The sequence below is a fragment of the Heloderma suspectum genome, chromosome 4 (assembly GCF_057233095.1).
Source record: "Heloderma suspectum isolate Gila_16-S chromosome 4, 16-S_ref, whole genome shotgun sequence".
Taxonomy (NCBI): Eukaryota; Metazoa; Chordata; class Lepidosauria; order Squamata; family Helodermatidae; genus Heloderma; species Heloderma suspectum.
In genome coordinates, this window is record NC_139461.1 from 199,413,484 (window position 1) to 199,435,930 (window position 22,447).

Sequence of the window (22,447 nt, forward strand, 5' to 3'; positions counted from 1 at the left end):
AATATAACTTAAAAAGTTATTAGGAATAAGGGATGAGAAGGAGAAAGCTGTCAATGTGCATAGTCAGATGTGGTCATGCTAATGTGTGATGTGATACTGATGTATGTGGCCCAGACAGCTACCTCTACTGGGAGGGCAAGAAGTGCCTTTGAGAAAAGGTGGATATCTGGGCTAAAATGTTTAAAATACTATGCCTTCTCACCCAAGTAATTATCTTATTATCCATAGTCTGGAGAGCCTCAAATTTGCTTTGTGCCAGTAGCTGCATGACTAGTGTTTGTAGAACTGAGAACAGCTGCTTTAAGCTTCCTTTTTCTTGGCTCACCATTGTGATTACATGCTTTTCTGACACAGATACTAATCTGTGCTGGAAAAAGTGATTGTACCTATGGTTGCCAATCACCTGACCACTGAGATCATGATTTCGTTGAGTTCCCAAAAGGTGTGCTAGCATCCATATGTTGGTATCAAGCAATAGCTAACATATTTTTAAAAAAATATATGCATATGATATTTGACTATATATACATGGCTTCCTTCTAGGCAAAACTAGGTGAGCAGGGAAATCTTCCTGAACTGGTTAATCTCATCTTGTCTGTTGCTGATGGGAATAAAGATGGTCGAGTTTCCTTGCCAGAAGCGAAGTCAGCATGGGCCCTTCTCCAGCTAAATGAATTTCTGCTCATGGTAATTCTCCAGGATAAAGAACATACTCCCAAATTGTTGGGCTTTTGTGGGGATCTTTATGTGATGGAAAAAGTCGAATATACCTCTCTTTTTGGAATAAGCTTTCCATGGATCATAGAACTTTTCATTCCCTCTGGTTTCAGAAGAAGCATAGATCAGTGGTTTACTCCATCATGGCCCAGAAAGGCAAAAATAGCCATAGGGCTTCTAGAATTTGTGGAAGACATTTTCCATGGACCATACGGAAATTTTCTTATGTGTGATACGAGTGCCAAAAATCTGGGTTACAACGATAAATATGACTTAAAAATGGTGGATATGAGAAAAATTGTGCCAGAAATGAACTTGAAAGAACTAATTAAAGATCGTCACTGTGAATCTGATCTGGATTGCGTATATGGATCAGACTGTAGAACTGTATGTGACCAAAGTAAAATGAAATGTACCACAGAAATAATTCAGCCAAACTTGGCAAAGGTGTGCCAGTTGCTTAAAGACTACCTGCTTCGTGGGGCTCCTCTGGAAATACATGAAGAATTAGAGAAACAACTCTACTCATGCATTGCCCTGAAAGTTTCAGCAAACCAGATGGAGATGGAGCATTCCTTAATACTGAACAACCTGAAAACTCTACTGTGGAAGAAGATATCTCATACAAATGATTCTTAGTTTCTTTGACTCAGAAGAAAACACAGTTGCTGCTGTAGGAGCTGACCACTTTTTCTCCAACATAGCTTCAACATTTTAAAAATATTCTTTATTTAGCGTCATCTCTTTCATCAGTGCTCCTTCAAACACTGCCACTACAGTGTTTTTTTTTCCAGATGGAAAATGATGTATGTTCTCTACGTATCTGCCTGGCAGAGACTATTGAAGCCATATGGCTATAACACTCCCATTTGGGAAAGAATACAGGTTCCATGTTCTCCTCCTGCCCTTACTCAAATTAAGATCTTTTAAGAAGGATATTCTCTTAATAGTGTTCACTGTATTTCCACATAAATTAGCTTAATTTTTTGAGCCAAACTTTCATGTTCAGAAAAAGCACTTTGAACAGTCCCAGGAGGTCTGTCCTATTTCAGAATGCAAGTGTGAGATCACATTTGATTTATTTAGTCACTTCAAAAACTCACTGCATGTGGAAAGTCTAGTATTTCAAAGAAAAGATTGCAGCCTAACCTTCTCCCTGATGTGTTAGCTTTTTGAAGCCAGGGAGTTTTTGAAGTAGAAGAGTACTGAAAAGAGAATCCCACCTGCAATCTTAATAGCCTGAAGCAAACTTAAAGAGTACTATGAGAAGTTTCTTCTTTTTCTTTCCCCATCCCTGTGCCTTTCTCTTCCTCTTCTCTTGCCACACCTCAAAAAATTACAAGTCGGGTTGTGGTGCTTTTAAAATTTTCTTTCAAAGTCTGCTTTTTTAATTGAAAGTAACTTGCAAGCATTAGTCTGAAGACCCATCACTGCTAGAAATTAACATGGTAGAATGAATCCAAGCTTCTATTTATAAATAAAATGAATATTTTTGAGGCTATTTACTAATTTTAGCATGGCAGAATTTGCACATTAGTGATTTTTCAGAAAGAAAATTAGTGTGACAATTGAAAATGTTTTAAAACTGGAAGTTTTTGGAACCAGAACTTTTTGTTAGATTTTTACATTTGTATACACATTTACCTCATGCGTACATTGAATGTTACTAAGTTTGCTGAAAATTCCTAGTTAAAAGTAGATATTGTACCATGCTAGCAGTTGAGGATTTAAATAGAGCATGTTGCACACACGTACATACTGTAGCAGCAATATAAAAGACACTAAAGTAAACTGATAAATTACAATCGTTATCTGGATCATATTGTAAGCAAATTTATAACAAAGAATCAAGTATTACGCAATGTGAAGACAAGGAGTTAGGGGACACTTAAGCTGGCTTTTCTACATGGGTTGTGAAATTAATAATTGTAATGCAATTAATACCCAGTGGGGGATTGTCTGTTTACGGTAAAATATTTGAAACCATAGGGCATAATCTGGCCAAAGGTATGCACATCCAGCAGTCCAGTTCTTTGCATGTTTGTTCTGAAGTAATTCCATTACAGTTCAATGGGAATAACTCCTAGGTAAATGTGGGTATAGAATTACAGGCTGGGTCCTGTTGAATTTTACGGGGACTTAAACAATGATATTAAAGGAAAAAATATGCTTAATATTGGCTGGATCTTGCCCAGTGTCAGGCCCAGCTCCCTTTCAACATCAGCAACCAAACTGATGTTAAAGAAACAGCAGGACACAAGCACAGGCACTTCACCAGAATCCATGGCTCAGAGTCCTTTAAGAGCCAAATTTAAATAAACTCACAGAATTCCAAACAAGATCCAGAAACAGAGTCTTAAAGCCCAGAGATATAACCCAAGACTGGGCATGGAATTCAAAGCATGGAGATGTACAGGGTTCAAGAGTTCTACAGGGTTCAAGAGTAGTCCAGTAAAGGAGTGTCTGGGATCAGTGTTGTAGTTGCCTGTGTGCCAGCTTTTAGGCGAGGGCAGGGCGCCTAGAGTTTCTTACTTGTTAATCCAGCCCTACGAAAAAGCAGCCTGGTGTTGAGAACTCTGCCTGACTGGTTGTTTTTCCTCTTGCCTTTTCAGCCGCTGGCATTGCCTGGCAAGACAGTCTTGGGCACGCCCCTTCTTTGGCCAGGTCTGCCTCCTGGCCTCTTATCAAAGAATATTCCTTAGTCAACTTGGAAGGTTTTTCCTAGGCTACTTCTGGCTGTAGGGAAGGAGGAGGAGCTGCCTGCTCCTGACTGCAATCTACTGTGAAACCAGCTAGAGACAAATTCCTAGCACCTTGACAATCCACAACTTGACTAGGCCCTAAATAAGATTCCCATATCTCTGCATCAGACTCTTCCTCTGAGACTGCGGTATCAGGGGAAGGCATGACACCCAGCCACATCCATCAACCAGTTATTGAATCCAAGCTGTTCATCCAAAAATCAAATGAGTTAGTTAATAGTTCTGGTTTTGTGGGTCAAGCATTTCATGTGCCACTTTGAAAATCTGGATATTATTTTCAAGTTAACTTTAGAACAGATATTATGCAGTATCTACATTTGTTCTAGTACTGTGGGGCAAGCTGGCTTTCAAAGCAGGATTTGCCTTATGTTATTGGTTCTCAGCTGTAGTTTTGCTTGCAAAACAGCAAAGTAAAGCAACATGATGGCAAGGAATGTGTGTGTTAGAGCACCCTCCCTGGTTCAAATTTTAGAACTGTGTAGTACTTTCCAATACCTATTTTGCATATCTCCCTGGTCTAGGAGCATAGGGCTGTATCCAATGGTAGTCCAACTCAGACTAAGCCCATTCACTTCAGTGGGTCTTCTCTGTGTAGGAGTACCATTGGATACTGCCCATACTCTCCAATTCTGAACAAATATGGCAGCTTTGATCACACATGGATAATCTTGATGATCCTCTTTGCTTCTAGCTGTTGACACTACATAGTTCAGTGCATCAGCCAGTTCGCTATCTGCTCAAATGGCACTTGTCAGTATGGCAGAGCTCTTGTGAAACATTTGTGCACATTACTCTTCATGCTAACTCACTCTCTCCACCTTTCACTTGATTCATTTGTATTTCAGTCATGAAAGGGAGAAGATTATGAATAAAAGCCCTTTATTTTAAAGTTTCTTTTGTTTTAAAGTTTTTCTTGATCTGGATTTTTTTGTATTTAACAGGCTTTTTTGTCAATAAAATGTTTTTTTTCACATAACAAACACACACTTACAAAGCAAAACTATTTTTGTTTCTTGTACAGTATGTGAAGTGTTAATAATTTGCTCTAGGATTTTGCGTATTTTTGCCTTGTCTAAATATTTTTACTAACAATATTCTTGCACAATGTCCTCCTTGTTTTTAAATTGACCGAGAGTCTCTTTAAGAGGCAGCATTTATATTTTCAACCACTAAACAATCCTGTATCTTACTAGGCATATCTTTGCTGGGTAAACCTGAATGTCAATATTGTCATTGCTTAGTGGAAAAAGATAGTGAGCCAAATATTTCTAGATATTTGAAATAATTTTGGAATAACAACTTGTTAGCAATGCAGTTTGTACTGTATTTCATTTTGATTGCTGTTACACCATCTTCAGTTTTCATTTTGAATATGAATTGTTTACAATAAACTGGAACTATTTCCCCTTTCTCATAGTATTGTTTATTAAACAAAAACATCTAGTAGAGTGGGGATGGGGACCACCTCAGTTTTCTGGTGAATGGAAACAAGGTATTTGAATTTTAAATATAAGGCATTGGAAATGGCAAAAGGATAAGTGGTTCTTAGGCGTAAAGTTATGCAGTGTTCATTTTGATCTTTACTAGCTTGTTGTAGAAGATGTGTCTGTATGTTGATCCCTCCAAATACAAGGAACAAAATAGGTAAGAGAATCTTCTTGGGCACAGTTATGTTGGTATAAATGAAAATCAGTTTCCTTTTATTTCTACGTGATGACATTCGCATTCTGTTTGAAAAGGTTGGTACAATATGTGATCACGTTACCTAGTCTGGTCTGTTGATTCTTCACCACCAAAGTCATAACTGTTCCAAAGTGGCAACTGGCAATTCAGTACTGGGATGCCTGAACTGGGATGAAATCCATCAAGATGATCTGCTTCTTTGCCTCACTTGTTTCAAGTGCATTGATCTCCATTCTTTTAATGGTTTGCGTATACTGTCCCCTAGTGAAACATGCTGGGGTAGAGTTGCATTTAATCCGTTTGTGAATAAAACTCCATGGGACTAAGCATAAGACTCATGAAGTGGTGTGTAATGCCAGAAGGGTAGTCCACGTGTGGCGTTTACAGCAACACATTACAGACATATTAAGACATCATGCTAAACCATAATTTAGCAGAATATGAATAAGCTGCAGCAAGCCTCAGGCTTACACACTCCCTACCCCACCTAGCCAGGAGGAGGAGTTCAGAAGCTTTTACTTTTGGTTTTAGTTAATGCTACTTTGTCTAAACCAGTGGTTGTTTCTATGGCGAATTTCAAAATGGGTCAACTTCAAACCATTGGTATGAAACTGGTGTCAACATTCACTTTTTCTATTTTTACTGGTTATGACTAAGGTATTTGCATGTATCTAAAGCCAGTTTCTGAGTTCCTAACCTGTATTCAACTTTGGTCAGATGGCACCCAAGTGAGTACACAGGAAAGCATGGTCTAACTCTAATCAGCAAGGGGACTGGGGATTTCCTAATAAACAAAAACGTATTTCTTGGAGAAGGCAGAAGCACCTCTTGCTACAAGCAGCATCAAATTGCTGGGCTATGCATGGGAGCAGCTATCTAGCTTTCCACATACAACTTGGCATGCTAAACCTCATCTACTTATCAAAAACGTCCAACACAATAAATTTCTGGAACAAAACACTTGGGAGAAGATATTGACATGATAGGACATTGTTGGGAGTTGAAACTTTCTAACCTCTTGCATTCCAGAATTCAGCTTCATGATTCCAAAAACGTGAAAAGGCAACTGCTTCCCCCTGCCCACTCTGAAAATGGGAAATAACAGGTAAGCAAAATTTCCTAAACTCCTGAGGCACTGGAAAGGACATTGTCATCACAACTGGGATGTACAAAAGCAGTGTCAGCTTTATAGTAGCTCTTATAGCCAGCTGCTCACAATGCAGTCTGTTGCATATTCCTACCAAATGCTGCTTTAGCTTATTAGAGTCTTCTGTTGTACAATCTTAAAAGGTTGTGTGTGCTCCCAAAAGAATAACCACCCCCACAATTGCAAAGACAATTACTCAACAAGTGATCCCATAAGAAATCTCATGCTCTTGGGTCTAATCCAGGGATGGAAAAGGGGCTACTTTGACCTGTCTTGGAAACCACCCTACATCTTCAATCTAAGAGCTCTCTTCCACCCATGCAGAGGGTGAAAATGCTGGACTCATGAAACGTTGATGACAGTATCCAAGATCAAAAGGCATTGGACAGGAGTTCGAACATATCATGGATTTTATGGTGCTAGGTCAACCACTGGACATATCTCTTGACCAGACATGATTTACTTCATTCCCAGATAGGGGTTTTAGGGGCTTATGCCTTACAGGTTGAGAATGCAGAACGCATATGGCCACAGAGTGAGGTTATGTAGTCTATTTGGCTAGCTATCACTACAGCTTTAGCATAGGGATTCCCATAAGAGAGCCTAAGAATTTTGCTTATGCTAGATCACACTCTGGGAGAGAGTGGAGGACAGGAAGGCCTGGTGTGCTACGGTCCATGGGGTCACAAAGAGTCTCAACGACTGAACAAAGCGTTCTTAGGTTACGGAATCCAGCTTCAGTAGTGGTTTCCTAAAAGGACTTGATCTACAAGTGTAGCCAAGAAAGTATTGGCTACCATTGATGGTAACTGGGTTACTGTTCTGCAGTAAAAAAAATGGGAGGGAAGATTAAAATAAAAGTTACAACTGCTACTTCCTAGTAGAGTTGGTTGGGTATCCTAGCAACTTGACCCTGTCTGTAGCCAAGAGGAGGTGCTATCTCACATGTATACTGCCTCCTCCAGGCAGCTTGAGAGCTGTGTCTAGCTACTTGGGCAAGTAAACAGGATTTCAAAATGTTCTGTTGGTCAGAAACCAAAGCAAGACTACGGGCAAATATCTGTGTTATGGGTGGGTCCCATGCAAGGATGCTGTAGTAATGGACTTCCTGCAACAGCAGAGGTTGACTAGATGACCTTTGAGGTCACTTCCAACACCGCAATTATAGAACTCCCCATAATTTAACGTTCTTTATGCTTCTTGGCCAATCAGTCATAATTTTCCCTTATTCAAAGCTCTTCTGTTACTGAAGATATGTTAGTAATAGTTCTACACTAAAATTCAAAGTCTATATTTTCTCCTCCAACACTTCTACCTATAATCAGATTTCTTAACAATAAGTGGAGCCAGAAATATACTCACACAGTGCAGTGGAGGGTGAGAACAGGTAGCCAGCACTTCATGTAGTCATTACTGAAAAGTTGCAATATGCCAACAGCCCAGCAAGTTGTTTTTTTTTTTTTGGGGGGGGGGGGTTAACACACAATGTGCACCAACTTCTGGCAGAGGATTTCCACTGCTCTGGGAGAATATGGGACAAGACATTCACCCTGATTAATTTATCAACATATCCTCTATGTTAAGGGTGCAGAACCTCAGGCCTGGGGTCCCACTCCAGCTCACCATGGTTCCTCAGCCTAGGTCTCCTGGCCCCATCTTTCCCCCAGCCATCGATCATTTGGTTGGTGTCCTGGCTTTTGCAGTTTTTCCCCATTCTAAAAGGTTTAAATACCTATCCTAAGCCTGTTACTGCCAGTAAGAACTTTAACCTAAAATACTGGCATTTTGCCCCTGCCCCTTTTGTCTTTGGCCCCACTCACCACTGGAATAAGGTCTCGACCCCCCCCAAACACTCCTCCAAAATGTAATTTGGCACTCGGGCTGGAATAGATTCTCTGCACCCTGGCTCTATGTGCACACATACAGCAAATAGAACATATCAGACCCCTAAACTGCTGATTTCAACCCATCCTGTTGTTCTTTTCTCCTAGTTACAGCTACCACTTTTTCTTGTCACATAGGCAAGGTTGTTTTTTAAAACTTCCTAGTGCTGGCTACATTGCAAAGCCAGCCCTGATCTTACAATCAGGTCTGAAGGTTTCTGTAAGAGGCATGGGGAAATGGAGAAGCCAGCTGAGGCAAAAAGGTATCAAAAGATCCCCACTTCCAGACCTCCTGACATCCAAGGCTACTAGTTACATTGACATGCCATTTACTTTTGGGAGTGCCAATACTATGTGCCAGGTTTATATATAGAAAAACTACTGCTATTCAAGATTTGAGCCTGGGTGAGATGGCTGTACTGGTTTGCGTTACTGTGACCTGGGTGGAGGAGACACGCAGAGTTAGCATATACATCAGGTTTGCAGTTCCATGTTTTTGTAACACCCCAATTTAGACAAGCTGGACAGAGTAGGAATTCTGATAATGCACCAACCAACTTGCTGCCTAACAGTCTTTCTGCCTGAGCTAGTGCAAGTATTTTCCAAGCTGATTTGAGGACCCTGTCTTTTGAGACTCATGAAGCATAGGGCAAGTCATGTTTACAACAAAAGCAAAAAAAAATGGCATAAGAGTTGTGCATTTCCTTTTTGCATGTTACAATAGAAGTACATCCCACTCATTCTCCCAGTGCTTTTTGTAAGGTGTCAAAGGAGCCCTCCCTTTACCCATGGGGAGAGAAGTAGAATGCCCAAGCTGGCCTGTATTGAAGTCTGCATCTCTCTCTCTCTTGAAATCATTTAGCAAGTACCCTGCGGCCTGACTCACACTAACATAGAGCACTGCTTTCATATAATATAGTATGTCCCCGATAGACAAGAGCCCAAGCGATCAGATGCTGGCTGACCTGACAGATCTAGTTTGATGTTTTAGAAGTGTGTCAGCGTGACAAGTTGTTACTGTAAAACTAACTCCATCTTCTCATCTGTAACATTTTATACAAGAATGAAGTGAAGGAAAAGGAAGGAAGCAGCAGATGTTCAGTTATCCAACAGCAGCTATAATTCAGTGTCAGTAAGTTAATGCTGACAACATTGATTCAATAAGTTTATTTTGTTTTTCAAAATCTCCATAGAAAATTATGGAAGCCATCTTAGCTATCAGCCACGTGTTCCTGGGCCCTAAGGAAGCTAGCCTTCTTTTGAGCCACACGATCTTTCTTCTGGGCAAGGGACAACTTGGGACGGTTCCACCTGCAAACAAAGAGTTTGTGTTACTGTATTATTGAATATGCATAGAGCCTATGCTTTATGAATAATCAGGTTTTTAAAAATTAAGAACTGACCCACAAGTCACCTGAACATTTTAAATTGTCAGATACCAAAGTACCATTCTGTATGTTAGTACAGATTTGTCTACCCACTAACCAGTCTATCACTGTGCCATTCACAGCGAATCCGAGTTTTATTCACCCAAGGAAATTATCACATCTTATTTTACACAGAGTGATATCTCGGGTTTTCAGAGGCAATGGCATTTTGCTCACAAATGTCAGATCATTTTTAAAGTGTCTGTATGCTAAAATGCCAACCCTAAATAGTGAATATTCAATATTTATTCTGGAGAGTAACTATTCTCTCCCCAGAAGAAGCTAGGCTTATTTCAATAGCTCACCACTATATACTTGCCATGCCTCTTCCTCCCTCACCCTCAGGTTCTAAGGTTATTAACTCAGCAGTGATTGTAAGCCTGCCAGCTGTATCTAATACTAGTTATAAGTCTTTAACATGGAAAGGAACAGGGAGATTACATACATGTTTGCACAAAAGCATCCACATGATTACTTTATGGCAGAGGCTGTACTGCACAGTTGCGTAGTCAATGCATGTATGATTCTCTCCCCCTACAACACCACACCTTTCAAGGTGACCTCAGGGAGAGAGGGTCACATCGCATAATCTAAGTGCCCACTGACAGACCAGCTGATTGAAGTCAAACCCTGACTGGGCAGTCTGCTCAGGAACTCCCTCATACTCCCTTGTTCAAATCCCAACTAGATAAGCAAGTTAATATGACTGGGCACAGTGAATGGTCTGGGAGTGCCGGTGGGGGACTCCATGCAAGATGCAAAGTATTTTAAAAGTTAGGATGATATCCGAGAGCAAAAGACATTCTAATAATTTGAAAACTATTGTCCACAATGAAAAACCAAGCTGCCACCACCCTATGAGAAAACAAATATCAAAGCAGAATGGAAAGTTGGACAATTATACCAAGGAACGCTGATGATGCTTAAGGCACTGAGGCAAGCTCCCCATTCTATGACTATATAACAAAGGCTAGAATTATCATAAGAACTTCTAACACAGTGGGACCAATGCTTTCATTTCTGGAACTGAATTAAGAACTGCCCTTTAAATACATTCCTACTGATAACGCTCTGGGCAGAAAAACCATGGTTAGTATCATACTTTTTAGGCACCTGGGAAAGGAACATTTTGTTCTTTTTTAATACTCAGGCCACCCATATTACCATTTGTTTAAAAGCCTTTTTTTGTATTGAACAATCTTTAAAGTAGGAATAGAACTCTTAAGGCCCGACAGAATGTACACAGCTTGCAAATGCATACTGTCCTGGAACAACCAAGCTCACAGATGAACCACCACAGTGAAGCAGAACAGGGCTGCAACACAGGGAACAGGAGTGCCATAGCAGTATTGATGCCCAGCTTTTAAAGCATACAAGCTTCATTTTGCGTTTTCCAATATTATGCCATACGGTATTGGAAACTCCTAGTTCCTGGCACAAAGTGAAAATCATCCCCTTCTAGCATCTCCCAAAGCAGGTTATTTCATTTTCAGTGTTAATGTATTCCAAAAAGCTATTTAGATTCCACTGGCACAGCACCCTAAGCAAACAGGCATTTCCTTATGTAATCTCATTGGGGGGTGGGGAGAATGAAGACCATCTCACCTCTTCTTTTTTACTTCCCTCTTGGGTTTCCTTTCATGGACTGGATTCTCACGTATTGCAGCATGGGCTTTTTTATACATTTCTTCCATCTAAAATAAGGATATTTAGAAAACAGTTTATATTTAATACACATTTAGCAAATTTGTCTTGGGGGGACTTAAGGTATTCCAAGAATAAAGTTTTAGAATGAATTCTGATGCCATGTCTCTACACGAACACACCCAAAATATATCCTTAAGACAAGGACACAATCAGTCCAAGAACAACTCAGTACAGAATACAAGTAAGGTGGGTTTTCCTCCAACCTTTAAAGTAAATCAGAGGCCTGCAGTTAGAGGAACCTAGGGGTAAATTCCCACTTTATGTCTGTGAGAGTTTGTGTGTGAGAGAGAGAGAGATGCAGACTACCTGCAAAGCTGGGTTTATGATTCACTTCTTCACGTGCAAAGAACAGTGAAAGATGTAGAGCAGCCTTCCGCAGCCCCATGCCCTCCAGATGTGTTGGAGTTTAATGCGTATCTTTCTCAGCCAGCATGGTTAGAGGTCAGGGAATGCTGATGTAAGGGATTCTGCCTCTCTGACTGTTCAGGTCCACCTGAAATTCCATACTGTCCTTTTTGCCCCCTGCCTCCCAAGCAAAAGTTACAATCAAGAAACTTCCTCACTTGAAAACTGGGGGCCTTGTGACAGAGGAAAGGCTAAGCCAGAACTCTGAGTGACCCACAGAGATTACTTACTAGTGTTTTCTTACAAAACTGTGGATTGCCAGCAGTATCAATTCCAAGCAGAGCATACATTTAGTCCATAATGAACAAATCAACAAGGATCTTACCATGTCAGGTGTCACACTGTTCTTTATGTAATGGGAGAACTGTTTCTTGTAAGCATCTTCGTCTTCCTCCATCAAGTAACGCATGTAATCTGCAACGTTTTGACCCATGATGTGCTTGCGGTGGACCTCTGCATTGAATTCTTTGCTCTCTGAATCATAACCAGGGAAGCGTTTGGTACTGTGAAACAGGAGTTGAATATCAGATACAGTTTTGAGCAAACCCTGGTAAAATTTGGGACAGGCATCACAAAGAAAGGTCTTTTAAAAAAAAAAGGCAGATTCAAGAGTTTCAGCCACCATCAGTCCCGTCTTGAAACACTGAGATCCATCATACACATGCTAAGGACCAACTACAGAATGTTCAGTCAGTGGGATATCATCACACAGCAGCCAAGTTAAAGACAAAAGAAAAAGGTGAATCATTTGAGTGAATCATTTGAGAACTCTACAATTAGTATTCATAGGATAGCAGAAAGATCACCCTGTTTTACTACTCTGGCTATCTATCATTTATAAAATCTACTGTGGCAGTTAAAGTAATGCACAATGCAACGATCACATGAGAGCCAGACCCCTGTGCAATCAGATGTTTAGTAAAGCATCCAGTTCATTCAAGAAGTTCTCTGTAGCAGAGGGAAGAGGGCATAAGTAAGCTCTGCTTCCACCACAGGACTAAGCAAAGTAAGGTTTGATAAGCAACCTTACCGCCACCACGTATGGTAAAAGTCAAATGCGCTGCACTCAAATTACAAAGCAAATAGCAGCTTCTCTTGATACAGTTGTGTCTACACCAGGCAAAAACAGCAATTTTAAAAAAATTAAAGCTCAAACACAGGATGAGTGAGCTTAGCAGTTAGAAATCTAACCAAACTGAGTAAGCAGAGACCTACATTTCCCAAGATGTCTGCTCTGATGGTTCGGGATGAGGTGGGGAGTATTACCTGTGAGGAATCGAAAGACCACCATCCACAGCTCCTTTCAGAGCACCGAAGACCTTGTTCCCAGTGGTAGTTCGAGCAAGCCCAGCATCCAGATAGCATGTAAAAGCACCGGGCTGCCCATCCACACTTTCCACGTTGTATTCATCACCAGTCACTTCAACTTGGCCTTCATAGGTCTTATCAAGGCCAAATTTGTTCAGAAGCTGAAAACAAACAATTCACCTGTTTTCCAACAGATCTGGAATGTTGCAGACAGGACTACAACCGTTTCTCGGTGATAGTGTCTGATGAACTGTGGAACCTAAGATGGGCAGCTTGCAACCCCACCCAAAAGGCTAGTTGTGGCCATAATGATAGGGGACACATTTGAAGCAAAACAAGAAACCCTTTAAAGCCAAGATGGCATTGGGGGGGTGGACAACAGTTCAAGTTTACAGGCACCAGCAAACTTTTAGGAACTAGTTCTGTGCAAGGGCTGGAAATGTAATAGCAGAAACATTTTAGAAATCTTGGGTGCCCAGTCACCTGGGATTTTTTCAGTCCTGTTCCAAGGCCTTTCTTGCGGGGGATGTGCCTGGAGTAGTCTTCTGATTCCATTATACCAACTAAGCTGTACGCTAACCTGACAATTCCAAGTTATGTAAGTGGAGCTTGCCATAACTCCCTTCTACCACATGATGCAATGCCAGTCAATCTATAAGGTACTAACTGGAAGATGGGAGAACACCCTCTGTGGAATGCGCACTAAAGAAACTCACAACTGCTGTAAGAAGTCTGCAAAAGTAAAAATACTCAGGAATATCTGATAGTGGATACACTGAAGTTAACAAGAGCATAGATCACTATGTCTGTTGTTCTGAACTCTCTCTAGGCCGATGATTATTTCTTGTTTAGTTCGTTTCTAAAAGTTCTGGCTTAGCACAAAGTTCTGGGTGTGCACTTGAGGACTAAAACAGACAGGGTGAGTGTTGATTTGCAATTCCCCTGCCCCCCCCACCCCGGGCCGGGCTTTTAAGCCAGTATTATGAAATCCCCAATTGCAATGATTTGCAGGTCTGGTCTCCAAATGTGTGCCAAATAAACTGGAAGACAGAAATGATTTGGATCTTTAACAGATACGTACCCTGCGGGCCAGCAGGAGACCCGTGCAATAGGCAGCAGCATAGTTGGTCAAGCCTACTTTCACGCCGTACTTTGGCAGCTCATGAGCATATGCGGCACAGACAATCATGTCGCCTTCAATTCTGGCATATGCAATCTGACAACAAAAGTGGTGTTAGTGAGTGACCTCAAACCAATGTTGTTAATGTTCAATAGTGTCTGCTCTGCTCAAGAGTCCCATCAAAGCCAACAGTCCTGCACATGGAAGCGTCTCAAAGCCAGCCTCCCCACATGTCTTTCAAACTATGACATGTGCAGCCCTGACTCACTCCAGTGTCCTTAAAAGTTACATATCTACCTCCAAGGCATGGGTGTGCTCAGTGAGAAGAGAGCAGCTCCAAAATAGCTGGATCTCTGCTGGATAAGAAAGCTATATAAGAAATTTGGTACTGGACATTTCTTTCCCTTCTTCACCTGCTCAGTCCCCAGCTCACTCCTACCATGGTGCCACTTCCACCGGTCCTCCTTTCTCCTGACAACACAGCTCCTACTTCTTTCCTCGACTGCATCAAATCAAAGCACAACTCTGCAGTAGTGCTGCACATACGTTCTTGGCACATACAATTTCTCCCTCTCTTGCTTGGAAGGGCTACCAGTCCTTTCAACCCTGAGCAGAGACAGAAAGAAGGCCACAACTGTAGCTGTGCGAGTCCTGCATTCTATTAATCCAACTAAAAACAGTGGCGGCACCCACAGAGGAAGTAAAGCAAGTACTGCAGCAGAAGGGCAGTTCGCCACTCAGCTTCTCATCTGGGGCAGTGGGTTCCTCAGGATTGCATGACTCAGGCTTAGTGCTTCCCATTGGTTTGGCAAAGCATGGACTTGCTTTTCCAAAGCACTCCCAAATCATGGTATAACACGGGAAACAGACCTTCAGCAATGACAAGCATATTTAGCTGTATTTGGTTTCCCTGGTTTGGCATCCCAAATTACCAGCACATGCTAATGTCCGGCTCTCTTCCCCTAATGCTCCATCCAGTGGGCTAGTGAAGGAAGGCCACACAAAATTAGGCCAAGAGCTACAGGTTTCCCACCTCTAGTCTAAACACTGTAATCAGGAGAATGAGATGCACAGACTAAAGTAGTCCATTTTGCACACCTTCATAGATGTAAGAATCAAAATCACTCTACTTAAGACTTACCGAGCATAGTTGACAATTTTGAAAGTGTCTAAAGCAGCAAGTCACCAAATGCAACTTCGACAGCCTTTTAAAAATGTCATTTTATTGGCACTCTTGTCTAGGGATGTACGAAACCCCCCTTACCTGGCTCCGCCGGGTTCCACTGGGGGGGGGGGGGAGGCGCTCCGTCCCTCCCCCCGGAATCCTTGCCGGCCGGCTCCGCTCCGCGGGGATTCCGCAGAGCCGCCAGCCGGCTCCGCCACCAGCCGGACATCCGGCTGCTGGCTAGCAGGGACGCAAACGACGGCGGCCATAGCTGCCGCCGTTTGCATCCCTGTATTCAGCCGTGATAGGCTATGCAAGTCTTTACGTAGCCCATCACGTCTGGGTTAAAAAAAACGCGTACGCAAATGGCAGCGGCTATGGCTGCTGCCATTTGCATTCCCTATTTCTGGTTGTCTTAGTCTACGTAAATGTTTACGTAGACTAAGACAGCGAAACTAAGGGGGAACACAAATAGCATAGCGGACGCTATTTACATTCCCCTTTATTTTCACCGTCTTAGTCTACGTAAATATTTACGTAGACGAAGACAACCAAAAATAGGGAATGCAGATGGCAGTGGCCGTAGCTGCCGCCATTTGCACACGCGGTTTTTTTTTTTTTTTTTAGCCTGCCGTGATAGGCTACATAAATACTTACGTAGCCTATCACGGCCTCTGCAGGGATGCAAAAGGCATCCCTGCGTTAGCTGTGATAGGCTATGTATGTATTTACGTAGCCTATCACAGCTTGAAAGAAGAAGTGAATGGTGGCCGCAGGGCGGCCGCCATTTGCAAGTCGGTGCCGACGGGAGCAGGTAAGTGCTCCGTTTTGTGCGATTTTCATGGGGTGGGGGCTTCGTGCCACCTGACTTTCGTGGGTTGGGGGAGGCGGGGGCTTCGTTCCACGATGGATTTCGGGGGACCAAATGCATTTGCATTCGGCCTAACCAAGATCCGTCGCGGAATTCTCTGACATCCCTACTCTTGTCTTTTCTCCCTGGCTCAGATTATTTATTTAATTATTCTTAACACTCTACAGATGGGATGAAATATCTATAGCTCTGAGAATCACTCACATCCATTCATCAATGGTTACACTCAAAATGGAACTTGAGAATCTCTGCGCTAGCCCTCACTGAATTCAGTACCGAATTAAACTGCTCTGCAAGTTTAAAAATGACCAAACCAGCTTATCTAATCACTTATTTAAAAGAACCATGGGATTTCTAGCTTGAGGAGGGACTGAGAATTGTTTTAATGTTTAGCCTTTTTGCAGAACTACAATTTTTAGTGCTCGTTTGTTTGCAGACATGACAGTTACATAGGTTGGGGAGGAATGCATAGACGTCCCCTAAAGTAGGAGTGCAGAACCTCTTTCAGCCCAAGGGCCAAATTCCATTTAAAAGAAGCTCTCAGGGCTGTATGCCAGTGGTGGGCAGGGCTGGTCAAAAGGCATGTGGCCAAAGGCAAAAGGAGCATGGCTAAAACTCCAAAAACACCAGCATGTTTTAGCTTAAAGCTCTTACTGCCAGTCACTAAGCCTTACAAGATGCATTTCAACCTTTTAAGACAGGGCAAATACTGCACAAAAGCTAGGAAAGCATCAAACACTTGGCAGTTGTGAGAAAGGGGTTGGGCAAGTGACTGGACAAGGGGAAGTGACCTTCTGAGGAAATCTGGAGGGACAGATTTTGCCCCCGGACCTGAAGTTCTGCATCCCTGCCCTAAAGCCACTCAGAAGTGATTCTACATTACACCCACAAACTGCAGCAATAGGCTAATACACAGCAGAGCACAGTGTCTAATCTATTTGCTATCTGCAGACCTAACCTATTTTCTGTATGATTTTCATAAATGAGGAGGGTTGGGGAGAGATTTTTTTAGAAGTGGAGCACTGGAGAAAATGCCATACTAAGATTTGTGACAAATTTCAACTCCACTCTCAGTATTTTCTACAGCCTGGTAGCTTGTAAAATTGTCTCCACTTCAAGCATGCAGACCGATTTGAAAAACATGCATCTTTGCACAGAGAAAACTAGTAATTTTGTCTAAATCAAATACATCTGAAAATAAGGAGCAGAAAACAGAGCTTGGAATCAGCCCTACTCAACAACAGTCACCTGTTTTGTCCAATACATTCGTTTTCCAAGGAATAGTCAAGTAAGAAATACGGATACGAAGCAAGATAAAATACATCTATTTCACTTTTGCACATCTATATCTGAACATCTATACCTGGAAAAGAATTCCAGGGGCTCAAAGGCTTGAAAAATACTTTAAAATTTGAGGACCTCTTCTACTTATTCTAAATGTTTCTTTCTAGAAAAAAGATTTAAGGTACTTTCTCAAATCCATCATTTAACAGATTCTGTGGTCAAGTCTGCTACCATACAAAAGGAAGTACTACTGTCACAGAAAAGGGATTATTCTATAGAGTTCAGAATAGTTTTTGCTCAATCATCACTGTTGGAGAAAAATACTGTTTTTTCTCTTTAAAAATCAAACACACTTCTTTCATCAGTTAAGGGCTGTACATATTACAAAATTCCTACATGGAAGGTACTTCTAAGAAGAGTCCCAGCAGTCAAGGATGGAAAGGTGACCTTACCTGGCAAATAATATCTCTGTTGGTGACGCGTACAATCATCCTATATTTAGGGGTGTTGTACTTGTTTTTATCTTGAATCACCAAACGTTTACGAGCATAATAATCAGTCTTTCCCTCTGAAAGAAAAAGAGAGATTGGAACATATTTATAAACTGTAGGTATGAGCCCTCATCCATTTAGTTTACTGAAAACTTGTAAAGAAGCAAAGCCTACCTCTCCTTCTTCGGAATTTGACTTGATACCTCTTGAAGTAGGCCTTATTCTTGACAACTTTCACGAACCCCTTGAACATACGAAACACAGAAGCATTAATGTCAAAATGTTTGCATGACAGTCTTGCAAGTGAAGGCAGGAGGAACTAAGATACTGAAAATGTAGAAGCAAGCTAGGGGAAAGATGGAAGATTTGTTTGGAAAGTTCACACGTATTTAGACATGTAGCCTAAAAATGTTAATTACACATGACCCAGTTTGCACAATTAAACAACACTCAGTTTGTTAACCATGGGTTGTTTGGGAACATGCAGGAGTGAATGTGCTAGCTTTCAACCATTCGGCCGCTTCTGGAGCGCTGAATAACCAAAGGACACCTCACACCTGGCTTGTTCTCTGTGATGTGCAAACCTGGAACTCTGGGTTGTTGAAGGAGAAACAACCCAAAGTTAAAACCCATGTCGAACTCTGGATTGTTTCTGCCTGGACAACCCAGAGCTCTGGGTTTGTACTTCAAGGAGAACAACCGAGGGATGGGGTGCCCCAGATTCTTTAGCATACTGAAAGCAGACGAGTGGTTGGGAGCCAGCACACTTGTTTGATCCGAAACATCCCATGGTTAAGAACCCATGGTTGTTTAATCATGTGAACTAGGTGTCTTAGATGTACCTCCATTATTACTGCGATTCTGAAAATAACCAGTGGCACGAAACAATCATAGGCAACAAATAGTCCTCCAAACTGTTTTTGGCAGCAAACGATCTGCAATCCACAAATCATATACTTTTGCAGAGATATGTCTGTATTTATAAACAAGTTTGTATTTATAAACATTCACTGACATGATCTGCCAATGACAGTATAAGTCTTTCCACAGTCCACTAACTACACCTAGACTCCAAGACACGCCTGTGGCAGCGATGAGGAGAGTAATAGCCAATACAAAATTTTAAAGGACCAAGTGGAAGGAAATCTGCAAGTAGACAGCAGTATAGAAATTAAGGCTGTCCAAAATTCCAGGCCCATGTTGGCCATGCACAAGAAGGGAGAACAGGCAGTTTCTATCAATAGTTTCCCCAACTTGCTGTTTCTGAAAAGCTCTCTCCTTGGGGAACAGGGTTTTTTAAGCTTGCTACATCACATCCCACCCCTCAATTAGTCGTCATCAGAAGGACCACATTTCATTTGACAACATTACTCCAGACATTACTCTTGGGAGCGCTGAATTTACCGCTAGGGAGCAGCCAGACATGACCATATGCCATTCACAAGAAAGGTAAGCAAGGATCTCATGCTATGACAGTCTACCTCCAGGAGCCTTCTCATGCATCACAGTGGCAAATCCAGCTTTGCCAGTGAAAAGATACACTTGACAGTGTCAGCAAAAACCCTCCCCTCCTAATAGGGTACCAACATACAATGGAGATGTTTGAAAAACAACTTTGGCCCCTGGCTGTTCATGTTACATTTTCAGGTGTATGCTTAAACTAGTTGAGGTATACATCTAACAACATAAAGTGTGAATCGGCCAAGGCAACTCTATGTGGCACATGCTGCAACGAATGCAGCACAAACGTGGCACAAGACACAACAAACCAAGAGGCTTTTGTAAAGTAATTAAAGGTGCAATCCCATGCATGTTTAGGAAGAAGTCCTACAACTCCCACCATTCCCTAGCCAGCACTGCTGGCTGGGGAATGCTGGGAATTGTAGGGAACTGTAGGCCTTTTTCTGTCTAAACATGCACGGGATTGTGCCTTAAGGCAGCCTTCCCCAACGCGATGCCTTTTAGAGGTTTTGGACCACAACTCCCATCCTGCCCCAGCCAGCTATGCTGGCTGCGGTACGATGGGAGTTGTGGTCCAACTCCTCTGGAGGGGAATTGGGGAAAGCTGCATTACGAGAACATAACACGTTTCAGAAACGGGCACCCTGCCTTACAGAAGACCCACAATTAGTGGCGACTCTCTCAGGTTCCCCGCAACGCATTCAGATCATCATGTCAAGCCGACCCGCCCATTATCGCTGCTCTCCTGCAACTCGTGCGGTGATGGCAGCACCACCGTCCATCCGGCCAGCCGTGCGTGTGTCCGCGCGGGGAAGCCTTTCGGGCCACTCCAGGCCCAGCGCTCTCTGCCCCTCCTCGCTGTCAGAGGCCTTAAGTCTGAGGAAGGGGGAAGGCACCCTCGACTTGCTGGCCGGGGGCAGAAAAGGTGGGCGAGCGGCCGAAGGGGCCCCCGTCCGGGGGAGAAACGGGCCGCCCCTACAGAGGCAGAACCGAAAAAGGAAGCTGCGGGGTACGTGCGCGGGGGGAGAGCCCGGCGAAGCCACAGCCGCTGCCCCTCCGCTAGCACGGGCTTCTGAGCGGCGGGTCTGCAGCCATTAGGCCACGCTGGAACCTCCTTCCGCAGCTGGGCCCGCCGCTCCTCATCCGAATCCATCCGGCCGCCCGGCGGCGAGCAAGGAGCCAGCCGAGGCTCGGGGAGGCCGCGCCGGTCGCTCCCTCCCCGTCGCGACCCGTTTGGACCCGGTACTGACCATGGTTCTCGGTTCAGTCGCCTTTCGCTTTAGGCCGAGGGCCGCTCAGCGAAACGTCTGCAACCCGTAATGCTGGGGGAAAAGGCCGAGCCCGACGCGCAGGCGCAAGACGTAGCGTGGCCGACGAGGCGGGGTCGGGCGCCGCAAGAGAGGCCCCGCGAGAAGGGAAGCCTGCCCTCTGCAGGCCTGGAGGGGAGCGCGCCCGCCCATCCGCCGTTCCCCCGCCCCTTCCTGCTCCGCCGGCGATGACGTCAGCTCATCTCCGCAGAGTTCCTTCTCTCCTCCGTGGCTGCGGCTGTGACGTCATTGGGCCCGGCGGAAAACCAGCCACTGCCACCTAGTGGCGTCGCCGTTGTTAAGCCGCTTCCAACCCCGTCAAAATATCGAGAGAGATACGCACACGCGCGCACAAATGCCAATTAAAAAAAACAACAACTTACAAACAGCATAAAGAATGCATACATTTCTATATCGCCCCATAGCCAAAGTGCTCTGGGCGGTTTACAGAAGTTAAAACATTAAAATTCAATATAAAAAGTTTAAAAGCCATTCACATAAAAGCACACAGACAATATATGCAAACAACATACACACACACACACACACACAGATATTATTCTCTATGCTATTTGCAAGGTTGTTTTTCAAATAATTTGTTATTTAAATTCTATTCTCTCTTGGGAGCATTAACGAGAGTGGGACCAGCCCAGGAATAATTGTTGCAGTCCGCATCCATCCATGTCTGCAGTAGCTCCTCCCTGGTGAAGGAGGCTAATTATGGGGATGCCCTAAAACTCAGGTCAACCCAATACATGTTTTCTCAGGAGTGTGCCCCCCTGGAATGCATCATAGCAAGGATGATTGCCTGCTCTCACCCTGTGGCCTTTAAGGATCATCCCCAAATAGCCAAACAAAAATAACTGTCCATTATCTGCAATCTATTTTAAAACAGAACAAAGGGCATTTAGTGCAGGAGACGCCTTGGAGGTTCAGGGTGTCATGTAAAGAGCCTGCAAACTTCTGTGAAGGAGCAATCTCAATCGCAGGATTAAAGCTCCCTGTGAAGAAAGCCTTAGGGAGCAATCCTATGGCCGCTAATCAGCGGCTAGAGGGCCATAGGATATCTGGTTTTCCGGGAACCAACCTTGGAGCCTGCGCTCCAAGTTCAGTTCCTGGAGAACCAACCTTCCCCCCCTTCCACACTGCTTCGCAGGCAGCCCTGTGCAGAGTGGCCAAAATGGCATCCTGGGGGGCGTTCCGGGGAAATATGCTGGAAATCAGTTTTCATCTCTGTTTCAATGTGCATGCTATCATATAAACTAAATTAATCTCTCTGGCATAATAGCAGTAGATCAGTTCCTGAGGTCTTCTCCACTGCTTGGAACATAAACCCAATTTCTGAGGAAATAAAAACATATTTTTCCCCAGATACCTTTCTTTCAGTTGTCACTTTTGCTGGAGTTACAAAACCCGAACCCATGGTTCATGCAAGATCACTGCTAGTGCAGTGCTGCTTGATCTGGACCAAGCTAGTCATGAGCTGATGCTCAGCACCAGCCCAACTCACTAGCAAGTTCAAAGCAACATGAAATGCAGGAAAAGCAAGAGGTCCTCTCATAGAGACAATACCAATTGTGCAGCGCTACTGTGAATCACAATGCCCCTGGCTGGGAACAACACACCCACCAATGACAATGTTGCTGTATCTTAACCAATCATGAGGTTGTATCAGCACTATACCTCCAGCAGTCATGGTTTTGTACCTC

General features: G+C 43.2%; 2 protein-coding genes and 1 non-coding gene across 3 annotated transcripts in view; 1 reads left to right on the forward strand and 2 right to left on the reverse strand.

The window, feature by feature from the left end:
- The window catches only part of DIPK1A (divergent protein kinase domain 1A), a 38,852-nt gene extending 33,963 nt beyond the window's left edge, over window positions 1-4,889 (forward strand). Inside the window, exon 5 of the mRNA XM_084851895.1 lies at window positions 544-4,889. Coding sequence (XP_084708021.1) covers window positions 544-1,356 — 813 coding nt within the window. The 3' untranslated portion in view covers window positions 1,357-4,889. The remainder of the gene's footprint in view (window positions 1-543) is intronic.
- A 4,455-nt stretch (window positions 4,890-9,344) lies between these two features.
- RPL5 (ribosomal protein L5) lies at window positions 9,345-20,765 on the reverse strand. Its single transcript, XM_084851896.1, has 8 exons — window positions 20,682-20,765; window positions 18,145-18,214; window positions 17,932-18,047; window positions 14,121-14,255; window positions 12,998-13,200; window positions 12,057-12,234; window positions 11,225-11,313; window positions 9,345-9,503 (listed from the first exon to the last, which is right to left on the reverse strand). The coding sequence occupies exons 1-8, from the start codon at window positions 20,682-20,684 to the stop codon at window positions 9,404-9,406; spliced, it is 894 nt and encodes a 297-aa protein (XP_084708022.1). The 5' UTR covers window positions 20,685-20,765; the 3' UTR covers window positions 9,345-9,403.
- On the reverse strand, window positions 12,349-12,444 carry LOC146347941 (small nucleolar RNA SNORD21). The gene has a single exon (XR_014790895.1). It is a non-coding gene; the product is annotated as a small nucleolar RNA SNORD21 (small nucleolar RNA).
- Window positions 20,766-22,447: the final 1,682 nt, after the last annotated feature.

Excerpts from the sequence above, each read along its gene's own strand:
- RPL5 (XM_084851896.1), bottom strand. Across the intron at positions 14,256-17,931 it reads ACAGAGATATTATTTGCCAG|ATTGCATATGCCAGAATTGA; the intron begins GTAAGGTCACCT and ends TTTTGTTGTCAG. Across the intron at positions 9,504-11,224 it reads AGGGAAGTAAAAAAGAAGAG|GTGGAACCGTCCCAAGTTGT; the intron begins GTGAGATGGTCT and ends CTTTGTTTGCAG.